The 19,839-nt window shown below is 47.6% G+C and overlaps 1 protein-coding gene across 1 annotated transcript; it reads left to right on the forward strand.

Moving 5' to 3' along the window:
- Positions 1–12,750: 12,750 nt before the first annotated feature.
- On the forward strand, positions 12,751–19,485 carry LRRC23 (leucine rich repeat containing 23). The gene is made up of 7 exons (XM_059935241.1): positions 12,751–12,785; positions 13,286–13,646; positions 14,100–14,353; positions 15,443–15,573; positions 16,225–16,361; positions 18,288–18,579; positions 19,236–19,485. Exons 2-6 carry the CDS (start codon positions 13,540–13,542, stop codon positions 18,553–18,555), a joined length of 897 nt encoding a protein of 298 aa, XP_059791224.1. The 5' UTR covers positions 12,751–12,785; positions 13,286–13,539; the 3' UTR covers positions 18,556–18,579; positions 19,236–19,485.
- Positions 19,486–19,839: the final 354 nt, after the last annotated feature.

A 19,839-nucleotide genomic window follows, 5' to 3' on the forward strand; every position in this document is an offset into this window, starting at 1 on the left:
ACTACTGAAGCCCGCGCGCCTAGAGCCTGTGCTCCGCAACAAGAGAAGCCACCGCAATGAGAAGCCCGCGCACCGCAACAAAGAGTAGCGCCCACTCGCCACAACTAGAGAAAGCCCACGTGCAGCAATGAAGACCCAAGGCGGCCAAAAATAAATAAATAAAATTAATTAATTAAAGAAAAAGAAAAAAAGAATGGCCTTTCTGAGAAGGCCTAGAAGACCTCAGGATGTAACCGAGCAGGACCCTATGGGCCTTCCTGGGAGAGACCCCTCCCACATAGCCTCTGTTTTATAGCTCCTCTCCAAAGTACCTAGATGATAGTATCTGATGCACATTTCCTGAGTTGTTTCATAGATGCTAGAACCACCACCAAGTGGAAGAAATTAACTGTTTGATGGCCATGAACACATAGCCTACTGGCACCTAAGGATTGATAATGTTAACCCCTGTGACACGGGCCTGTTACCTCACCATTCAGAAAATTGTGCACGAGCTGATCACATACACTGGGACTCCCCCTTCCTCACCTGGCCTTTAAAATTACTTTGCTGAAACCCATGGAAAGTTTGAGTGTTTTAAGCACCAGCTGCCCTGGGCTCCTCTCTTGCAGCCCTGCAATAAACACTGCATTTTCCTTCACCACAACCTGGTGTCATTAGATTGGCTTTACTGTGCATGGGCAAACAGATCCAAGTTTGGTTCAGTATCAAGGTGTTAGTTAAGAGTTCCACACAAAAGAAAAGAATATAAGTGAAAGCCACAAGAAGGAGGGAGTTGGGTGGGAGAAGGAACTGAAACAGGAGGGAAGGGGGCAGGGCACAACCTTTAAAAGAATGATGTAGCCATAGGACATGACAAAAACTGGTTAGAACCAACCAGGTCCAAGATGGCAGAAGTTTCGACTTCCAGTGGACCTTGAGCCTCATTATACACTCATTGTAATATATTAGCATGCTAAATGACACACCCAACAGCGCCATGACAGTTCTGAGGCTAACCATAAAAGGTCAAAAAGTGGGCAGTGGCCCAGTTCCTGGAAATCCCCACCCCTTCCCCAAAATAGTTGAAATAATCCTCCCACTCATTAGCCTATGAAATTACCCAGTCCATAAAAACTAACCACCCTCATATTTCAGGGCTTCTCGCCTTCCACACTCTGTCTCTGGAGTGTGTTTCTCTCTAAATAAGTCCACTTCTTACCTATCACTTTGTCTCTCACTGAATTCTTTCTGCCATGAGACATGAAGAACCTGAGCTTCATTAAGTCCTGAGACCAGGTGTGTGATCTCAATTTAAAAACCGTGGGTTCAAGTCCCAATCTGGGTTGCACGGTTTCAGAACTGGCCCTGTGACCCAAGTGTGGCTGGAGCTCAATAGCAAAGGTCATGACAGACCTTGCTGGGCTTGCTACAGAACACAAGTTCACGTGCCCAATGCATGGTGAGGCCAAACAAACCAAAATGTTGGCGTTTGGAGCAAAGAAAAGTTTATTGCAGGGCCAAGCAAGGAGAACAGGTGGCCTGGGCTCAAAATCCCAGAACTTCCTGATGGTTTGGGGGGAGAAATTTTTTATAGGCAAAATTTGGGGTGAGGGCTACAGGGTGTGACTTTCTTCTGATTGGTTGGTGGTGAGGTAACAGGGCGGTGCCATCCTCCACCTGGGTGGGGGCCTTAGTTCCTGCAGAAGAGCTCAAAGGTATTATTATTATTATTTTAATTTATTAATTTATTTATTTTTTGCTGCATTTGGGTCTTCTTTGCCGTGCAAGGGCTTTCTCTAGTTGTGGCAAGCGGGGGCTACTCTTCGTTGAGGTGCATGGGCTTCTCATTGGGGTGGCTTCTCTTCTTGCAGTGCATGGGCTCTAGGACTGCGGGCTTCAGTAGTTGTGGCACGTGGGCTCAGTAGTTGTGGCGCACGGGCTTAGTTGCTCCTTAGTTGCTCCACGGCACGTGGGATCTTCCCGGACCAGGGATCGAACCCGTGTCCGTGTCCCCTGCATTGGCAGGCGGATTCTTAACCACTGCGCCATCAGGGAAGCCTCAAAGGTATTATTATGTATATTCCTTGGGGAGGAACCAGGACCCTGCCCCAAGGTTGCACTATTGTTTCTTCACTGCTCTCCCTTTTTTCTGCATTCCCCCCCTTCCCTGATTAGCAACTGTTTGAACCTGCCCTTTGGAACTCAGGGAAGTTTGTGAATGAAGCCTATTTTCTACAAATAAGAAACAGGGGACACAGAAAGGATTTGTACCAGGGAGGGGCCCACAGGGTCCTGCTCGGTTTCAGGCTTTGCTTCTAGGCTGGGGTGATGAGTAACCATTTTATCCTAAGAGCAAAAGGAAAAGCCAGAGGCTTCTCTTTACATTGGAAAAAGCTTACTGTGGCTGCTCTTGAAAGATGGTTGGATGAGAGAGTGTGGAATCAGGAAGACGATTTAGGAGGCTACTGTACTAGTTCCAGAGAGTGATGATAATAGTTTGGGCCAGAGAGGTGTCACAGAAGATGGAAAGAAGTAGATGGAATCGAGACTGAGAAATAAAACATTGCCTGCCATATCAGCAAACAAAGGATGTCACAGTCATCAGCAATTGCAGTCCTCCAGTGGTGAGCTGGTGAGCCCTGAGGGAACTCAGGAAGGAAACAAAGAATACCTGCCATCTAGGAGCCATCAGACTGCAGCCACTCCCCACGGTGAACCTGAGGAGACTCAGGATGTGAAAACACAGGATACAGGCCCCAGAGAGCTGAGGTGCATATCAAAGGAATGATTTCAGTGAGCCCAGACTCTTGCATCTTCCCAGACACAGAAAAGCGCTAAATTCCTTAACTTGAGATGTATAGTTTTCTTTTATTAACAGTAATCTTTTTTTTCCTGCTGAAACCGTGCACCTCAGATTTGGACTTGAGCCCCCGTACCGGGACTCAAACCCAGTCTAAACCCAGATTTGGACTTGAACCCACGTGGCCGGGACTCAAAACCAGCCAGAACCCTGATTGGGACTTGAACCCCCGGTCTTTTAATTAGAATCACTCACTGGTGTCTGGACTTACTGAGGCTCAGGTTCTTTGTGTCTCAGCGCAGAAGGAATTCAGCGAGAGACAAAGTGATAGGCAAGAAGTAGATTTATTAATATAGGATGCTTGTAAGAGATTCAAGCAGGCAGGCGAGGGAGCTCTGCCCTGAGGATTAAGTGGGGGTACAATTTTGTAGTCAAAGGAAAGAGGGAGGGGAAAAGACCACCTTCTTCGAGTAGACAGGAGGCTTACGTCACTAGTTCCTCCTTCATATCAGGCCAGAGAGTGTCTGACCCTATGAGGTCAAACTAGGATTATCATAGCGTTTATTCAAATCAGTAGAAGGGTGGTGACATTTTTCTTCCACCTAATGGCCTGGGGCATATCTCATGCTTTTGTTTATGGCTTTATAGTTAAGTAAGCCTGCTTCGTTCCACGATGTTCCAATAGCTTTCTTGAGGGATCATTAACTTACAGTGGTCTCGCAAAGTTTCCTAGGTTTCCCTCTCTATCTATAGTCCCCTACTGGGACTTCTACAGCTACCTGTATAACTATCCTATTCTATCCCTGTCACTACTACTTGCCCTTTGTTGAAAAACTCCTGTATGTCCTAGTTCCCACTCCGTCTCCTCAGACCAGTTTTCTCAGGGTTACTTGAGATGCTGCCTCCCGGGATTGAAGTCCTTAGTATGTCCACTGAATAAAACATAACTCTCAACTTCTAGGTTGTGAATATGTTTTTTAGTCGCCAAGATATATTTGGAGGTGGGATGGATCACGCTGGTGATAGATTCAATGGGAGCCATTGGGGAAAAATGTCACTGAGAGAGAAAAAAAACCGGCAAGGATGACGCAAGGTTTCTGGTTTGAACATCTGAATGGTGATATGGGGAGCACTGAAGAAAAGCAGAGTTAGAGGAAAAGATACAGAATTTGTTTGTATGTTTTAATTTTGAGATCTCAGTTATATAAATTGAGAAGTAGGAGGTTAACTATACAAGCCTTGGACTGAGAAAAGGGTTCTTGGTTAGAAATAGAAATTTGAGACTCATTGAAATATGCAATGAGCTGGAGCTGGCTTGAACAGGCTTGTGAGAGCTGATTATTAATTTTTCATGAATTCTGTGAGCCGGTTATTAAATGCAGCCATTTAAAAAAAATAAAATCGGGGACTTCCCTGGTGGCACAGTGGTTAAAAATCCGACTGCTAATGCAGGGGACACGGGTTCCATCCTTGGTCTGGGAAGATCCCACATGCCGCGGAGCAACTAAGCCCATGCCTCACAATGACTGAGCCCTCGTGCCACAACTACTGAAGCCCGTGCGCCTAGACCTTGTGCCCTGCAACAAGAGAAGCCACCGCAATGAGAAGCCGGCGCACTGCAACGAAGAGTAGCCCCCGCTCGCCGCAACTAGAGGAAGCCCGCGCGCAGCAACGGAGACCCAACGCAGCCAAAAATAAATAAATAAATTTTTAAAAAATAATAAAATAAATTAAAAAAATAAAATTGTAAAAAGGAAAAAATAAAATAAAATTGTACAAATATAATTTAAATAAATTATATTAAAAACAAAAGTTAAAAAGTACTCAAAACTCATCACTTTCTAATTATTTTACTACCTTTTTGTATTAGTTTGCTAGGACTGCCATAACAAATATGCTAAAGTAGTTTAAGCAACAGAAATTTATTTTCTCACAGTTCTGGAGGCAATCCAAGAGCAAGGTGTCAACAGGTTTGGTTTTGACAGAGGCCTCTGTCTTTCGCTTGAAGCTGGCTGCCGTCCTCTGTGCCCTCACACCATATTTTTATCTGTGTGCGTGCCCCTCTGTGTCCAAATTTCCTCTTCTTTTTTTTTTTTTTTTTTTGGACCATGCCTCTCGGCCCGCAGGATCTTAGCTCCTCAACCAGGGACTGAACCCGGACCCTTAGCAGTGAAAGCATGGAGTTCCAACCACTGAACCTCCAGGGAATTCCTAAATTTCCTCTTCTTATACTGACAACAGTCGGATTGGATTTGGGCCCACACTAGTGGCCTCATTTTAACTTAATCATTTCTTTTAAGGCCCTATCCCCAATACAGTTACATTCTGAGGTATTGGGGGTTAGGGCTTCAACTTATGAACTTGGGGGTACACAATTCAGCCCTTAACAAAATTGAAATTATTGGGTTGGCCAAAAATTCATTCGGGGTTTTCTGGCCAACCCAATATTTATCTCTATTGTATCTGTATGGTGGAAACATGTGAGTTGCCAGCTTGCAATCAGCCATGGTGGGAATTTACACCAGAGAAATTAGTATATGCTAAAAAGGAGGGCCTTTTGTTCTCTCTGGAGAGCCTGCTGTTAAACATTTACCTGCATATCACTGCTACAGATGTTATTTAGTTTTTAGAGTATAATTTGAATGTGAAAAATGCGCGCACACACATACGCACACACCACTTTTGTTGAAGTGCCGCAAATTATGGCTGATAGAGATACAAAGAAAGTCTTCCTAGGAAATTCCCTGGCGGTCCAGTGGTTAGGACTCAGTGGTTTTACTGCCAAGGGCCCAGGTTCGATCCCTGGTCTGGGAACTAAGATCCCACAAGCTGCACGGCGAAGCCAAAAAAAAAAAAAGTCTTCTGAGTATCTATCACTGATTTTGCAAGGACAGGTGTATCGAGATGCTTTCCACTGAGTCACAGAAATTCTGACCACATGGTATTAAAGGACATCTCATAAGGATCATCTCATTTATTATTTCACATTAAACTAAATCCAAGGGTAGTGGGGTACGCTGGAAAAGAAGGTTCTTTGCTCTGCCTGAGGTAGGCGATAGATGGGCCCCTGGGCTGGACAGCTGGGGTTTGTCAAGTGGAGTAAAACTGAAGCTTTGTTTTCACCCAGACACTCCAAGGACAAAGCTAGTGGCAGAAGCTCAGCTCTGCTAAAGTAAAGAGATAAAGGGCCCACTCCTGAGGTCAAGGAAGACTTCCCGGTCTGCACATGCGCAGGAAGGCTCCTGGGGGGGTCAAAAAGGGAGGGGGGCCCCCACCCCGTAATAAGTGTGGACATTCACCCACAGGCCTCTGCGGTGGCATCCATCTTAGCAAAAAGTTGCACACGCATGTTGGGGGGCGCATGTATGTTGGGGAGGGTCCTGGGACCAGTCAGGTGTGAAAAAAGAGACGAGATAATTGGCCCAATGTAAACAAAGACCGGGAAGGACTGTCCTATATAAGTGATTTAAATCACCTCTTTACGGTACTCCTCATTCAGGACGCCCACACTCCTCTCTGGGTGTGTATTTCTGCCTAGCTTCTGACTTAAATAAACAAACTCCTCCCATACATTGTGCTATGTCTCTAATAATAAACTTTGTACCTGTTTTTACAGTTTTTGCCTCCTTGGAACATTCGTGCTTTCAATGGGGGAACGAGCAGGGGCCACTTTGCTTCTAGCCTCTAGCCCCTAGTGGTCTAGTGGTTAGGATTCCTGGGTTTCATCCAGGCTACGCAGGTTCAATTCCTGGGCTGGGAACTAAGATCTCTCCTCAGGGTCGCTGACTGCTGTCGCTCCGAGATCATTGTGAGAAAGCAGCAGGAAGAAGCTCTCTCTGGCTGCATGTGAATGGTTTCACCTGGGTCACAGATTGCGCTCTGCATCCGTCACATGACAACGGGAAGACTCAGCCACAGGGGAAGGCAGTGCAGTACGGCGGACTGCAGTCCTCGAGGACATAGCGGAGGGGAAGGACCAGCCAACCTGGAAGCTCAGCTCTAGCTCCCTGTTTCCAGTGGTCTAATGGCATCTCCACGTGGGTGTCCCACTACCATTTCAACCTCAGTAAGTCCCAAAGAAATCGATCGTCTGCCAAAGCTCCAAGATCAAACCTTTCTGTTCCTTTCCTTGCCAGTACTATTTCCCCAGGAACACTAGATTCAGGCAAACCTTGGGTATATTCCTCTTCTCCATATGCTATGTCCATCCAGTTGCTGAGTCCTGTTGAACTTTCCTCTCCACGCCCCCTCCTTACCCCAGATTCTTCCACCTTCAATGAATCATTATGCATCCATATATATATATATATATTCATATATATGTAGTTACTCTGCATTTTCTATTTTAAGAACTTAGCATCTTAAAATTTATTGAATTCCTCTACTTCTCTATCCAATAGATAGACTATTCTAGTACTAGAACTAATAAGATAGCAGGATAAATTATATACATGGAAAAATCAATAGTTATGACAGTGTGGTACTAGAGCAGAAATAGCTATATATATTATATATAGGTCAATGGAAAATAATAGTCCAGGGTTTTATATATATATATATATATATATATATAATGGCATTACAAATCAGTGGGTAAGGATGGGATTAATCATTCCTTTAAGGTGACACTATAAACAAAGTGAAAAGACAAACTAGGAAAACATTTTCAGTATTTATAAAAGACAAAAAGTTAATGTGTATGTGTGGTGGTTTTAAAACATGCCCACCAGGAATTCCCTGGAGGTCCAGTGGTTAGGACTCCACGTTTCCACTGCCAGGGGCCTGGGTTTGATCCCTGGTCAGGCAACTAAGTTTCCGAAGGCTGCGCTTGGTGCGGCCAAAAAAACAAACACAACAAAACAAACAAAACAAAACAAAACAAACAACGGAAAAAACCCACGCCCACCAATTCTTTGATACTCTTCTCTTCAAGAGGTGGAGTCTATTTTCCCTCTACTTAAGTGTGGGCTGCACTTAGTGACTAGCTGCTAAAAATAGAATAAAGTGGAAGTGATCTGTGTGACTTTGGAGACTAAGTCATAAAAGGCACAGTGGCTTCCACCTTTGTCTCCTTCTCTCCTGAGGGAAGCCAGCTGCCTAATTGTGAGGACACTCAGGCAGTCCTGTGGAGAAGCCCATATGGCAAGGAACAGTTCTGCTAACAGCCCTGTCACTGAACCATCTCCAGGCCCAGTCAATCCATCAGATAACTGTAGCCCAAGCTAAGATACTTTTAGATTCCTGATTCACAGAACCTGAGATAATAAATGTTTTAAGCTACTAAGTTTTGAGATAATTTGTTATAATCAACTGAGAATTGCATTTGGCTACAGCATAGATCCCCCAAACCCAGTGGCTTAACCAGTTTTTCTCTTTTATATAAAATAAGTCTGGAGACAGGCAGTTCAGTGCTGATGTGATAGCTTCATGATATTTTCTGTATCGTAAGCTGCTTTCTACTTTTGTTCTGGCATCTTAGCATATGGCTCATATTCTCTGGGTCATCTCACAGCCCCATGTGGTTGCTGGAACTCCTGCCATCACATTTCTACTTTACAGAGGAAGTAAGAGAAAGGGGGGGAGGAAAAAGGGACATTCTAGATGTTTCACCCAATGACTTTCACTAATAGGTCACTGACCTATCAGCAATGAATGGAGGTTGAGAAATATATATATTTTTTAAGCTGGGCACAGTGTTGCCCCAATGATATAAAAGTTCTGTTAGCTCAAGAATGAGAAGACAAGAAAATCCAATTAAAAAATAAGCAAAGAGTTTAAACAGACAGTTCCTCAAAGAAGATACACAAATGGCCAATGAAAACAAAAAAGATGCTTAACATCTTTAGCCATCAGGGAAATGCAAATCAAAACCACAATGAAATACCACTTCATATCCACTAGGACAGCTATAATCAAAAACAGGTAATAGCAAATGTTGGCCAGGATACGGAGAAATTAGAACCCTCAAACACTGCTGGTAGAAATGTAATGTGGGGCAGCCACTTTGGAAAACAGTTTGGCAGTTCCTCAAAGGATAAATATAGAGTTACCATATGATCCACTTACAATTCCACTTGTAAGGAAGAAATTGCCAATAAACTAGTTGAAATATATGAGGTCTGGTTCTATTTGTAAAATTTTATTTCAGGCTCCTAGCAAAATGCCTGGTACCTAGTAAGCACTCAATATTCATAGTTGAATAAATGAATATGTTGAAACTGTAAATATTTTAGAATGAAATCACATGGCAAAGAATCATGTCCTCCTTTGGAATCCATTCATTACTGTATAGAATTCAATATCTTGATACTAAAAGTATTATTTTTTTTTTTATTGATACTATTTGGGTATATAACCGAGGGAAATGGAAATATTCGGCCACACAAAAATTTGTACATGAATGTTCATAGTAGCATTATCCATAATAGCCAAAAAATGGAAAGAACCAAATGTCTCTCAACTGATGAATGAAGAAATAAAATAAAATGTGGTATAGACCATACAATGGAATACTGTTCAGCAATTAAGACGGATGAAGTACTGATACATGCTACAGCACAGATGAACTTTGAAAACATAATGCTAAGTGGAAGAAGCCAGACGCAAAGGACCACATGTTGTATAACTTCATTTATATGAGTTGTTTAAAAACAATTCTGTTAGTAAGAAAGACGGGAAGAATGAATATCAGGTAAGAAACTGGCAGTTTCCACCGCAGTTAATATTCAGATCATATAAAACTCCTACAAATCAATTTTTAAAATTAATGACTTAGCAGGAACATGAAAAAGGACATGAAAAGGCATTTTGTAAAATAAATACAAATACATAGACATATAAAAAAAATCTCACCCACAATCAAAAATGCAAATTAAAATAATTTTATGGTTATTTGATAATGGCTATTATTAAAAAGACAAGAAAAACAAATGTTGGTGAGGATGTGGAGAAAAGGGAATCCTCACACACTGTTGGTGGGAATGTAAATTGGTGCAGCCCCTATGGAAAACACTATGGAGGTTCCTCAAAAAATTAAAAATAGAACTACCATATGATTCAGCAATTCCACTTCTAGGTATTTATCTGAAGAAAACGAAAGTACTAATTCAAACGATATGTGCACCCCTGTGTTCATTGCAGCACTATTTACAATAGCTAGATATGGAAGTAACCTAAGTGTCCATCCATAGATGAATGGATAAAGAAGATGTGTGTGTGTGTGTGTGTGTGTGTGTGTGTGTGTGTGTGTGTGGTGGTGGAATATTACTTGGCCATAAAAAAGAATGAAATCTTCCATTTGCGCCAACATGGATGGACTTGGAGGATATTACGCTAAGTAAAATAAGTCAGACAGAGAAAAACAATACTGCATGATTTCACTTATATGTGGAATCTAAAAACCAAAACAAATGAACAAACAAGACAGAAGCTGACTCATAGATACAGAGAAAAAACTGGTGGTTACCAGAGGGGCAGGGGATGGAGGGATGGATAAAACAGATGAAGGGGATTGAGAGGTACAAACTTCCAGCTATAAAATAAATCATGAGGATATAATGTACACATAGGGAATATAGTCAGTATTGTACAACTTTGTATGGTGACAGATGGTAACTCGTCTTATTGGGGTGATCATTTCATAATGTATAAAAACATCAAATCACTATGTTGTATACCTGAAACTAATATAATACTGCATGTTAATTATAACTTTAAAAATGCCATAATAAGCTAACCTCCCTGAAAAAAATAATATCGACATATGTATTTTTCAATCTATTAAGATTGGTAAAGTTAAGTACATACACTTTGAACCAGAAACTGCACCTCCTAAGAATGTATTCCACAGAGCCATGTTACTCAAAATGCGGTCCATGGACCAGCAGAATTGGTATCACTTTGAGAGGTCGGAATCTACATTTTAATGAGCTCCTCAGGCAATTCCTATGCACATTAAAATTTGAGAAATACTGTTACAGATTACTCACACCGAAGAGCAAAGATATATCTATGAGGATTTCTATTGCAGGATTGTTTATAATGTTGATAATTTTCTTTAAAGTTAATACACCTCAACAGAAAACAGTTAAAAAAATTACCATATAGCTATATAATGGAAGACTTAGAAAACTATAAAACAAAGTGGTAGATACATGTTTAGTAATATGAAAGATTTCTAAGACATATTGTTAAATGAAAATAATCCAGATGTATGTATGATTGATAACATTTTTGTCTTTTAAAAATCTATATATTAATGAGAGTGGTGCTGAGGGAGATCATGGACTTTTATGTTCCTCCATATACACGTCTCTATTATTTGCGTTTTTATTTTAATTAAATAGTACTTTCGTAATCGAAGGAGATGTTCTCTAGACCAGGCACTGGGGGAAGGATGTCACTGAGAAGGACGGGGAGTTTCTAGCTCTCATTACATGGCATCAATTCAGTCCTTGTCAACAAAACAAAATAAAACCTCCAGCGGCTCCTTACAGCTTTTGGGATAAAGTCCAACCGTCTGTTGCTCTTCCCTCATGCCCCTGAGTGAACCTCCGTTCCAGCCAGCAGAACCCCTGCCTTCCTTCCGCTGACACTGAGCTCTTTCTCCACCAGGGAAGTCCCCTATTTACTCTTTTTTATTCCTCACAACAACCCCAGGACTGAGGAAACAGGCAAGGGGTGGGTGGGAGGTGTTTATGAGAGTCAACTAAGTGAAGGCAGTAACTCACACTCTTTTAACTGTCCAGCAGTCTTTTGAGGTGGACATGTTTATCCCCATTTCAAAAATGTGAGAATGGGGCTTCCCTGGTGGCGCAGTGGTTGAGAATCTGCCTGCCAATGCAGGGGACACGGGTTCGAGCACTGGTTTGGGAAGATCCCACATGCCGCAGAGCAACTAGGCCCATGAGCCACAACTACTGAGCCTGCGCGTCTGGAGCCTGTGCTCCGCAACAGGAGAGGCCGCGATAGTGAGAGGCCCGCGCGCCGCGATGAAGAGTGGCCCCCGCTCGTCGCAACTAGAGAAAGCCCTCGCACAGAAACGAAGACCCAACACAGCCCAAAATAAATAAATAAATTTATTTAAAAAAAAAAAAAAATATATATATATATATATATTTTTAAAAAATGTGAGAATGAAACCTCAGTAAAATGATATAACCTGCTGAGGAACACGCAGCTATTAAGTGGTGGAGTGGGTTTGGAACCTGCTCTCTCTGACTTTAAAACCCCATGATACCAAGTGAACAGATTTGTCTGTGAACTATATTAGTCAAGCCGGACAGGGCAGGAGGTAGTTTTTCCCGATTTTCAGCTCAACACATCTGCCATCAGACCATTCTCATTGCAGTGGCTTCTCTTGTTGGGAGCACAGGCTCTAGGCGCGCAGGCTTCAGTAGTTGTGGCTCGCAGGCTCTAGAGCGCAGGCTCAGTAGTTGTGGCGCACGGGCTTAGTTGCTCCGCGGCACGTAGGATTTTCCCGGACCAGGGCTCGAACCCGTGCCCCCTAGCATTGGCAGGTGGATTGTTAACCACTGTGCCACCCACCACTTGGTATTTCTTGCCCTTCTTCCCCACCTTTTGTTTCAGGGAATGAGTTTCTTTTGAATTCACAGTACTTCTGCATTGAGGTTGTCCGGTTCCTTTAAGGTCTCGCATGATGCAATGGCTAGCCCCGCCCCTGTCCCGCCCCTCAGCTCTACTAAGCCACGCCCACTGGCTTTTTTAGCCCCGGGCCAATTACCGCCCCTCATCCGGGTTCCTAGGACTGGGAAATTCGGCTCGTAACCAGGCAACAACCGGTCCACTTGCTTCGGGGCGGATTTTCAGTTCGGTTATTCGCAGCTCTTCTCTCAACGGCTGCCAGCTGCGAAAGGCGAGTGCCCGGCCCCCCCGTTGCCACAACAGCAGTACACAACTCCTTCTCCCTTGCCCTCTACCAAACAGTCCTTCCCTCTCGGGGCCAAGACCTCTCCAGTACAGCTTCTAGTTGAGCAGAACCAGGGTCTGCGCCCCTTTGCAAAGGAGGCTTGATTGAGTGGGAGGGTTGGAGGCCGCGCGTCAGGCTGGTGTCCCAGAGGGGACAGGGAAATGGGTCTACGCGGCGTGGGAGAGTTAGAAGAAAGGAGTAGAGCAGGGGTTATAGAGATGGAAGGGGATGGGAGGGGGCGGTAGGGAGGTTTGGAGGAGAACGTGGCTTAAGGCAGAAGTGGGAAGAACTAAGGAGAGGGAAGTCCAGGAAGCTGGACACCGAGCTGCTGGAGGAGTTGGAGCCCCTGAGAAGGGCAGGAAATGTCTTGGGGGTCTGGGAAGGCATCCAAGTGAGAGGGGTCCTTGGTGGGAAGTATGAAGTGGAGGTTGGGAGTCAAAATGAGATGTTCACAGGGATGAGGAAAGAAGCATCGCTAGCAGGAGGTCTGGGGTGATAGGGTGATGGGAGGGGTACCCATTCATGGAGGTGAGGGAGGGAGCGTTGGCAGACGCTGAGGAGACCTTCTTTCTCAGGGCTGGGACCTAGCTGGATCTGACTCCAGAGCCTTCAGCAGGGAAGAAAAATGTCAGATGAAGATGATCTGGAAGACTTTGAGCCAGACCTGGATGGTCTGGAAAGGGAAGACGACGACGAGAAGGAGACAGAGGAGTGGGAGGACTACAGGAAAGAGGGAGAAGACTCTGAGGGAGTGAGAGCTTGGAAACAGGGGGCCGGGATTAAGGGCTGGGGTTAAAGGGATGCCTGAGTCCGCTTCCTCCTGCAGTGGATGTCCACGCCCCTCACAGAAGACATGATGAAGGAAGGGCTTTCTGCGCTCTGCAAGACGGGTAATGGACTGGCCCATGCTTACGTCAAGCTGGAGGTTAAAGACAGGTGTGTTCATGGGGGACCAGAAGAGGTCTGAGGGTGTGGGACCCAGTGTCCTTTCTCAGCCTCCATCCTGGGTGTTTCGGCTGAGTTTGGGTCTCTGGCATCCTGGACCAGCGAGGAGGGAAGGATAGAGTCTTACTTTTCAGGACGCTGTGACTCCCTGTGTCAGAGCTGGCCTGGGCAATTGGAGGCTGTGAGGGTATGGGATGGGGGTGGGGATTCCTGTTGGACTCCCTCACTTGTCTTTCAGAGTGTCGCTTCTCGGCCCTTCACAGACACAAGGTCCCTGCTCACCCTTGAGAACCCACCTACCTTCTCTTCCCCCTCCCCAGCACTCCCTTCTGTCAGCCACTCTTCTCTCCACTCTAAGCCATCTTCATACTGCCCTCTGCTTTAGTACCTCTGACAGTCCTTGCTGGATTCTTAACCCTGACCCTGGCCTCTACCGTCTCCTAGGGATCTGACAGACATCTACTTGCTGCGTTCCTACATCCATCTGCGCTACGTGGATGTTTCCGAAAACCACTTGACAGACTTGTCCCCACTCAATTACCTCACCCACCTGCTCTGGCTCAAGGCTGATGGCAACCGGCTGCGGAGTGCCCAGTTGAACGAACTGCCCTACCTGCAGATCGCCAGCTTTGCCTATAACCAGATCACCGACACTGAGGGCATCTCTCATCCTCGTCTGGCCAGCCTGGATCTCAAAGGTGGGGCCTTAGGATGGGCCTCACAAGATTCCTTCCTCGCCTGGGGCCAACAGAAGTGGGCAGTGTGGTCCTTGGCTGTGCCACACAGCAATATGCATTCATTCATTCACTCATTCAGACACTCATGATGGTTCACGATGACAGTTCTGTGTGCTGGAGATGTAGCAGTGAACAAAACAAAGAAAATCCCTATTCTCCTGTAGCTTACATTGTAGTCAGGGGAGGCAGGCAATGATCAGTGATCAGTATTTTATTTTTATTTTTTGGCCGCACTGCGTGGCATGCGGGATCTTACTTCCCCAAGCAGGGATCAAACCCGTATCCCCTGCAGTGGAAGCGTGGAGTCTTAGCCACTGGGCCACCAGGGAGGTCCCAATGATCACAATAAATAAGTAAATTTAGGGACTTCCCTGGTGGCGCAGTGGTTAAGAATCCGCCTGCCAATGCAGGGGACACGGGTTCGAGCCCTGGTCCGGGAAGATCCCACATGCTGCGGAGCAACTAAGCCCGCCAGCCACAACTACTGAGCCCGTGCGCCACAACTACTGATGCCCGCGCGCCTAGAGCCTGTGATCCACAACAAGAGAAGCCACTGCAGTGAGAAGCCCGCACACTGCAACTAGAGAAAGCCCATGCGCAGTAACAAAAGACCCAACACGGCCAAAAATAAATAAGTAAAAATTTAAAAAAATAAGTAAATTTATAAAGCATGTTAAAAGGAGATAAGTGCTATGGAAAAAATCGGGGTAAAGGAAAAGGGGGGAGCAGGGGTGGCGATTTCAAACAGGTTGGTTAGGACAAGTGTCATTGGGAAGTTGACATTTGAGCAAAGACTTGAAGGAGGAGAGGGAGTTAGCCATATAGCTTGCTGGGCACTCCTCATTCACTCCTCAAAGACTTAGGTGGGCACATCCATCGGGCCCTTGGACTGCCAGACCACCGTCCAGGGCTCCGCAGCTGTTAAGTCTGGAGCTGTCCCTCCTCGTATCACCTGGCATTAGAGAAGATGATGCAGAGGCTCCCCAAATTCAGGCTCTACTGCTGAACATTTGACGTGGCCCTTTGAACTCTTGACACCCTCCTTCTCAGGGAACCACATCCACATGGTGACAGGTCTGGACCCCCAAAAGCTGATCAGCCTGCACACACTGGAGCTTCGGGGGAACCAGCTGAACAGCACCCTGGGAATCAACCTTCCTAAGCTGAAGAACCTCTTCCTGGTAGCTCACTGGGTCAGAGGGTGGTTGGTGCCGGGAAGGGGGCACTGTCCTGGGGGCCAGGATTCCTGGTTCTAGTAGACTCACCTACTAACTTCACCATCATCATCATAATTGGTATCATTTCCTGAGTGCTTACTTGGTGCCAGATGCTGTGTGGATTCAGAGTCAAAACAGACAAGGTGCTCACCACCTAGCAGGGCTGATAATACACAATGTGTGGATAATATAGAGACAGTTTGCTTTGATACAGGTAGCAGCACCATGTGCATAACTGAGGTACAGGTCAGGCTAAGGAGGCCACTTACGTGCCTAGGCTTTTAGACTCTTGAGCTGCCTCATTCCAGGATGGTGTTGAAGCCATTTCTCCTCAGTGGGGCAGTGAGGCTCTTGGCCCGGGCGGTGGGTTGAAGCATCTCCTCCCTAATCAGAGGTGGCTGTGCTGGGATGGGCAGTAGGGGTGACTGCTGAGCTTTCTCTGGGTTGGCAGCTTCTTCTGGATTCTTTACTCTCCACACGGGTCTCTACCCACCTCCACTCCCCTCCTGTACCCTCTCTACCTCTTAGATTTGCTCTTTTGCTGCATCTCTTTCTGATTTCCTTCCCTCTCCCTGCTCCCCTCTCCTAACCTATCTACTGTATCCTGGGGTCTAGGCCCAGAACCTGTTGAAGAAGGTGGAAGGCTTGGAAAACCTAAGCAATCTCACTACCTTGCATCTTCGAGACAACCAGATTGAAACTCTGAGTGGCTTCTCCAAGGAAATGAAATCACTGCAGTACCTCAACCTAAGGTATGAACCCCCTCCAGGCCCACCTTGCCTCTACCCCTGACCAGGAGCCACCTTTGACCCTATGTTTCTCCCTGGTCCCAGCCCCCCAGTTCTAGACCACCCCAGATTCTCACCTCATCCTCTGTCCTGATCCTCACCCCTTCTGTCCTTACTTTCTTCTGCATCAGTCCTAATTACAGCACTGAGACCTCTGTAGCCTGAGACCCTGAATCCTATTCATTCAACCCACATATTGAGAACGTACTATGTGCCAGGCCTTGTGCTGTGTTTTGGGAACCATCTGAAGGAATCAGAGATGGTCCCTGTTCTCAGGGACTCAGTCTGGCTCCATCCCATATAAGTTCTCACTGCCCTTCTCCATCTCCTGGGCCCCAATTCCCCTTCCAGTCTCCTGCCTCTCTTCTCCTGAGCCCCACCTGTAAGGGATGGCCCCCTACTGCTATAAAACACAAGACATGCTCAGATTTGTTTTTGGGTTTTTTTTCCATAAATTTATTTATTGATTTATTTATTTTTGGCCGCGTTGGGTCTTCGTTGCTGCGCGGGCTTTCTCTAGTTGCGGTGAGCAGGGGCTACTCTTCATTGTGGTGCATGGGCTTCTCATTGTGGTGGCTTCTCTTGTTGCGGAGCACAGGCCCTAGGCACGCTGGCTTCAGTAGTTGTGGCACGCGGGCTCAGTAGTTGTGGCTCGCGAGCTCTAGGACGCAGGCTCAGTAGCTGTGGCGCACGGGCTTAGTTGCTCCGCGGCGTGTGGTATCTTCCCGGACCAGGGCTCGAACCCGTGTCCCCTGAATTGGCAGACGGATTCTTAACCACTGCGCCACCAGGGAAGTCCCCGTGCTCAGATTTGAGGCGAGAAGAGTATTTAAAAGAAAATCTCTAGTTGGAAAGGCACTGGGGATCAGGGGCGATTTTCTTGCAGCAGCTCTTGCCGGATGGAGGATTTTATGTGTGTATCTTTAAGCAAAGATGTAAGGAAATTGCCTCCTTCGTCAACAAAGACAAATCCTCGAGGCTGGCAATGGAAAAAGAGTCTCCAAGTAGGGAGTGGTGGTTGCACCTTGAAGCCCAAAGTCCTGCTTTGACTGCTGGATCGATCTCTTGCTAATTAGCTCTGCCCCCTTGGTCTGGTAGGGTGCAGGGGGTATTGTTTTCCTGTTAACGGTCTAGACAGGGATAATGGACCTTCCTCAGTGGCTATTTACCAGGGATGTTTGGAAGTAAGTGTGGGGCGGAGGGGTTGTCTCAGTGGCTGGGAGGTGCCCCTGGGGCCAAAGACCTGCAAGCAAGGACAGTCCAGCCCCTGAGAAACACCAGAGTGGTTCAGTGCCTCTCTTGAGATAAGGCTGAAACATTTAAGCCTGATTTCACAAAGGCGTGAGGCAAGAGCATGAAAACAATACACAGTATCCTACAATGAGGTACTTTAGGGGAGGAAGCTTATTCTTCAGTCTGGGAGGCCCCGACCCATCCCCAGCTCCAGGCTCCTTCCTGTGGGAGCACCAAGACAGCACCATCTCCGTGACCCTAGAGCCCATTTCCTTCTCCAGTGGCTCGGGTCCTACCTTCTAACCTTTGATTAGGTGTGATGACACAGAAATCTGTCCCTACAAAGGAGATTCCCCCCTACTCCCCAACTATAAGACAGGGCTGAGACCTAGCTCTGCTGTTCCAAAAAGATAAATATGACCCATTACAGAATAGACTGTGGTACCTAGGGATTCCCTGAAGGGCAGAACAGGACAAGAGTAGGGTTACACAGCATCTCTGCAGCAAATCTGGCAGTGCGTGGCAGGCCAATCCACAGAGGCCATGTTTCTAGAGAAACCGGAGCCCAGTGGGAGATTTCCCCTGAGGGCCCATACCTGGTAGCTGGCCTCTGAAGCCCGTCGTTCCCTCGCGAACCCCTCCCGACCACACCGGCAGGGGCAACATGGTGGCTGACCTGGGGGAGCTCGCCAAGCTGCGGGACCTGCCCAAGCTGCGAGCCTTGGTGCTGCTGGACAACCCGTGTACGGACGAGAACGACTACCGCCAGGAGGCCCTGGTGCAGATGGCGCATCTCGAGCGCCTGGACAAGGACCTCTACGAGGAGGAGGAGCGGGCTGAGGCTGGTGCGACCCGGCAGCGGGTGAAGGAGGCGCAGGAGGCTGAGCCCGAGCCCGAACTGGGACCGGACCCGTCATCCATCTAGCAGTTCCCCGAGCCTCCAAGGACAGTAAGGAAGGGGGGCAGGGAGGCCAGAGAGGAGGCCAAGGGCCTGGCAGATGGGAAGGGAAGTTGCTGTAGGAGGAGGTGGCTGAGGAAGGCAGAGGCAAGGAGAACCCTTGGGGAGACCTGGGTTAGGAGTCACGGGGGAGGAGAAAGAACCAGAAGAGCCTGGGGGGAACTGAGAGAGGCTTAGGAGAAACATCAGGAGGCCTGAGGAGTGAGCAGTATGAATGGGGTGGCAGGCAGAGACGTGGCTGTGGGCTGGGCGGCCACACCTGATGGGAAATGCTGGGTCTGGGGCATGGGGCGGGGCGGGGTTGGGGGCTGTGTATGAGGATGGCAGCTGGGCCTAGAGGAGAAGGCAGGAGAGGAAGATCCTGCACTAAAGAGCCAAAGCTAAAAATAACAGGACACTGGCAGAAGGAAGAAAGGAGGACAGAATGAGGCAGAAAGGGACTGAGGCTATGAGACCAGGGCAGCGCGGCAGCTGGCACTTCAGATGGGGCAGAGGCAGCAGTGGGAGTGCAGTGGGGCCCAGAGGATTGGCTTCTGTCCTCTTCCTCCGGGAGACCAAAGATGCTGGCCCCAAGACTGAGGAGACTCCCAGTTGGGGGGGCCCACACCCCCTCTTCCGGAGACAGAGGACGCCTTCTCTTGCCCCAGGCCTAGGAATTCATCACAGCCTGCCTCCCAGCCTCTGTGACGGGCACCTGGGCAGCGGGCACCTGGGCAGCGGTGATTCGGCGGGAGCAGCCCTCAGGCAGGCCTGGTGGGAACCAGGCCTGGATGGGCCAGGGGATGCTTGAAGAATTGGCTGCGGAGGAGCTGCGGAGGCGGCGGCCTGGAGTGTTAGGAACAGTTCGTTTTTCCAATAAAGAGACATTTTGATACTCTTGTGTCTGACCGGGTTTGTGAGACCCTGAGGCTGTCACGGGCTTCACTGGCGTGAGGCTGAGATTGTTACTTTCCACGGGGTCGGGGTGTGGGTATGAGCGCGCGTGGGCGGCGGGGGGCCAGGTCCTGGGTGGCCCCCGGCCCCTCCCGCATCGCTCTCCTCCTGCCCTCCCCGCCCCATCCCATCGGTCCCCCCCCCCCCGCCCCCGCGCTCCTACGTGCGCCTCCGCTGGCGGCTCCTGAATCATCGGGGGCTCCGGGTCACATGCGCCCGCCCGGCCCTATCCGCGCCTCCCCCGCCCGCCGCCCGGGCTCCGCAGCCACCGCCACCGCCACTCCCGCTCTCTCTGCGCCGCCACCGCCACCACTGCCA

Source organism: Balaenoptera ricei, chromosome 10, assembly GCF_028023285.1.
Source record: "Balaenoptera ricei isolate mBalRic1 chromosome 10, mBalRic1.hap2, whole genome shotgun sequence".
In the NCBI taxonomy this organism is placed as follows: Eukaryota; Metazoa; Chordata; class Mammalia; order Artiodactyla; family Balaenopteridae; genus Balaenoptera; species Balaenoptera ricei.

What these genes read in the sequence shown, in the direction of transcription:
- LRRC23 (XM_059935241.1), top strand. Translation starts at nt 13,540, where the DNA reads ATGTCCACGCCCCTCACAGAAGACATGATGAAGGAAGGGCTTTCTGCG. An exon ending in AAGCTGGAGGTTAAAGACAG is followed by an intron (nt 13,647 to 14,099) that starts GTGTGTTCATGG and finishes ACCGTCTCCTAG; the next exon opens with GGATCTGACAGACATCTACT. An exon ending in AGCTGAAGAACCTCTTCCTG is followed by an intron (nt 15,574 to 16,224) that starts GTAGCTCACTGG and finishes CCTGGGGTCTAG; the next exon opens with GCCCAGAACCTGTTGAAGAA.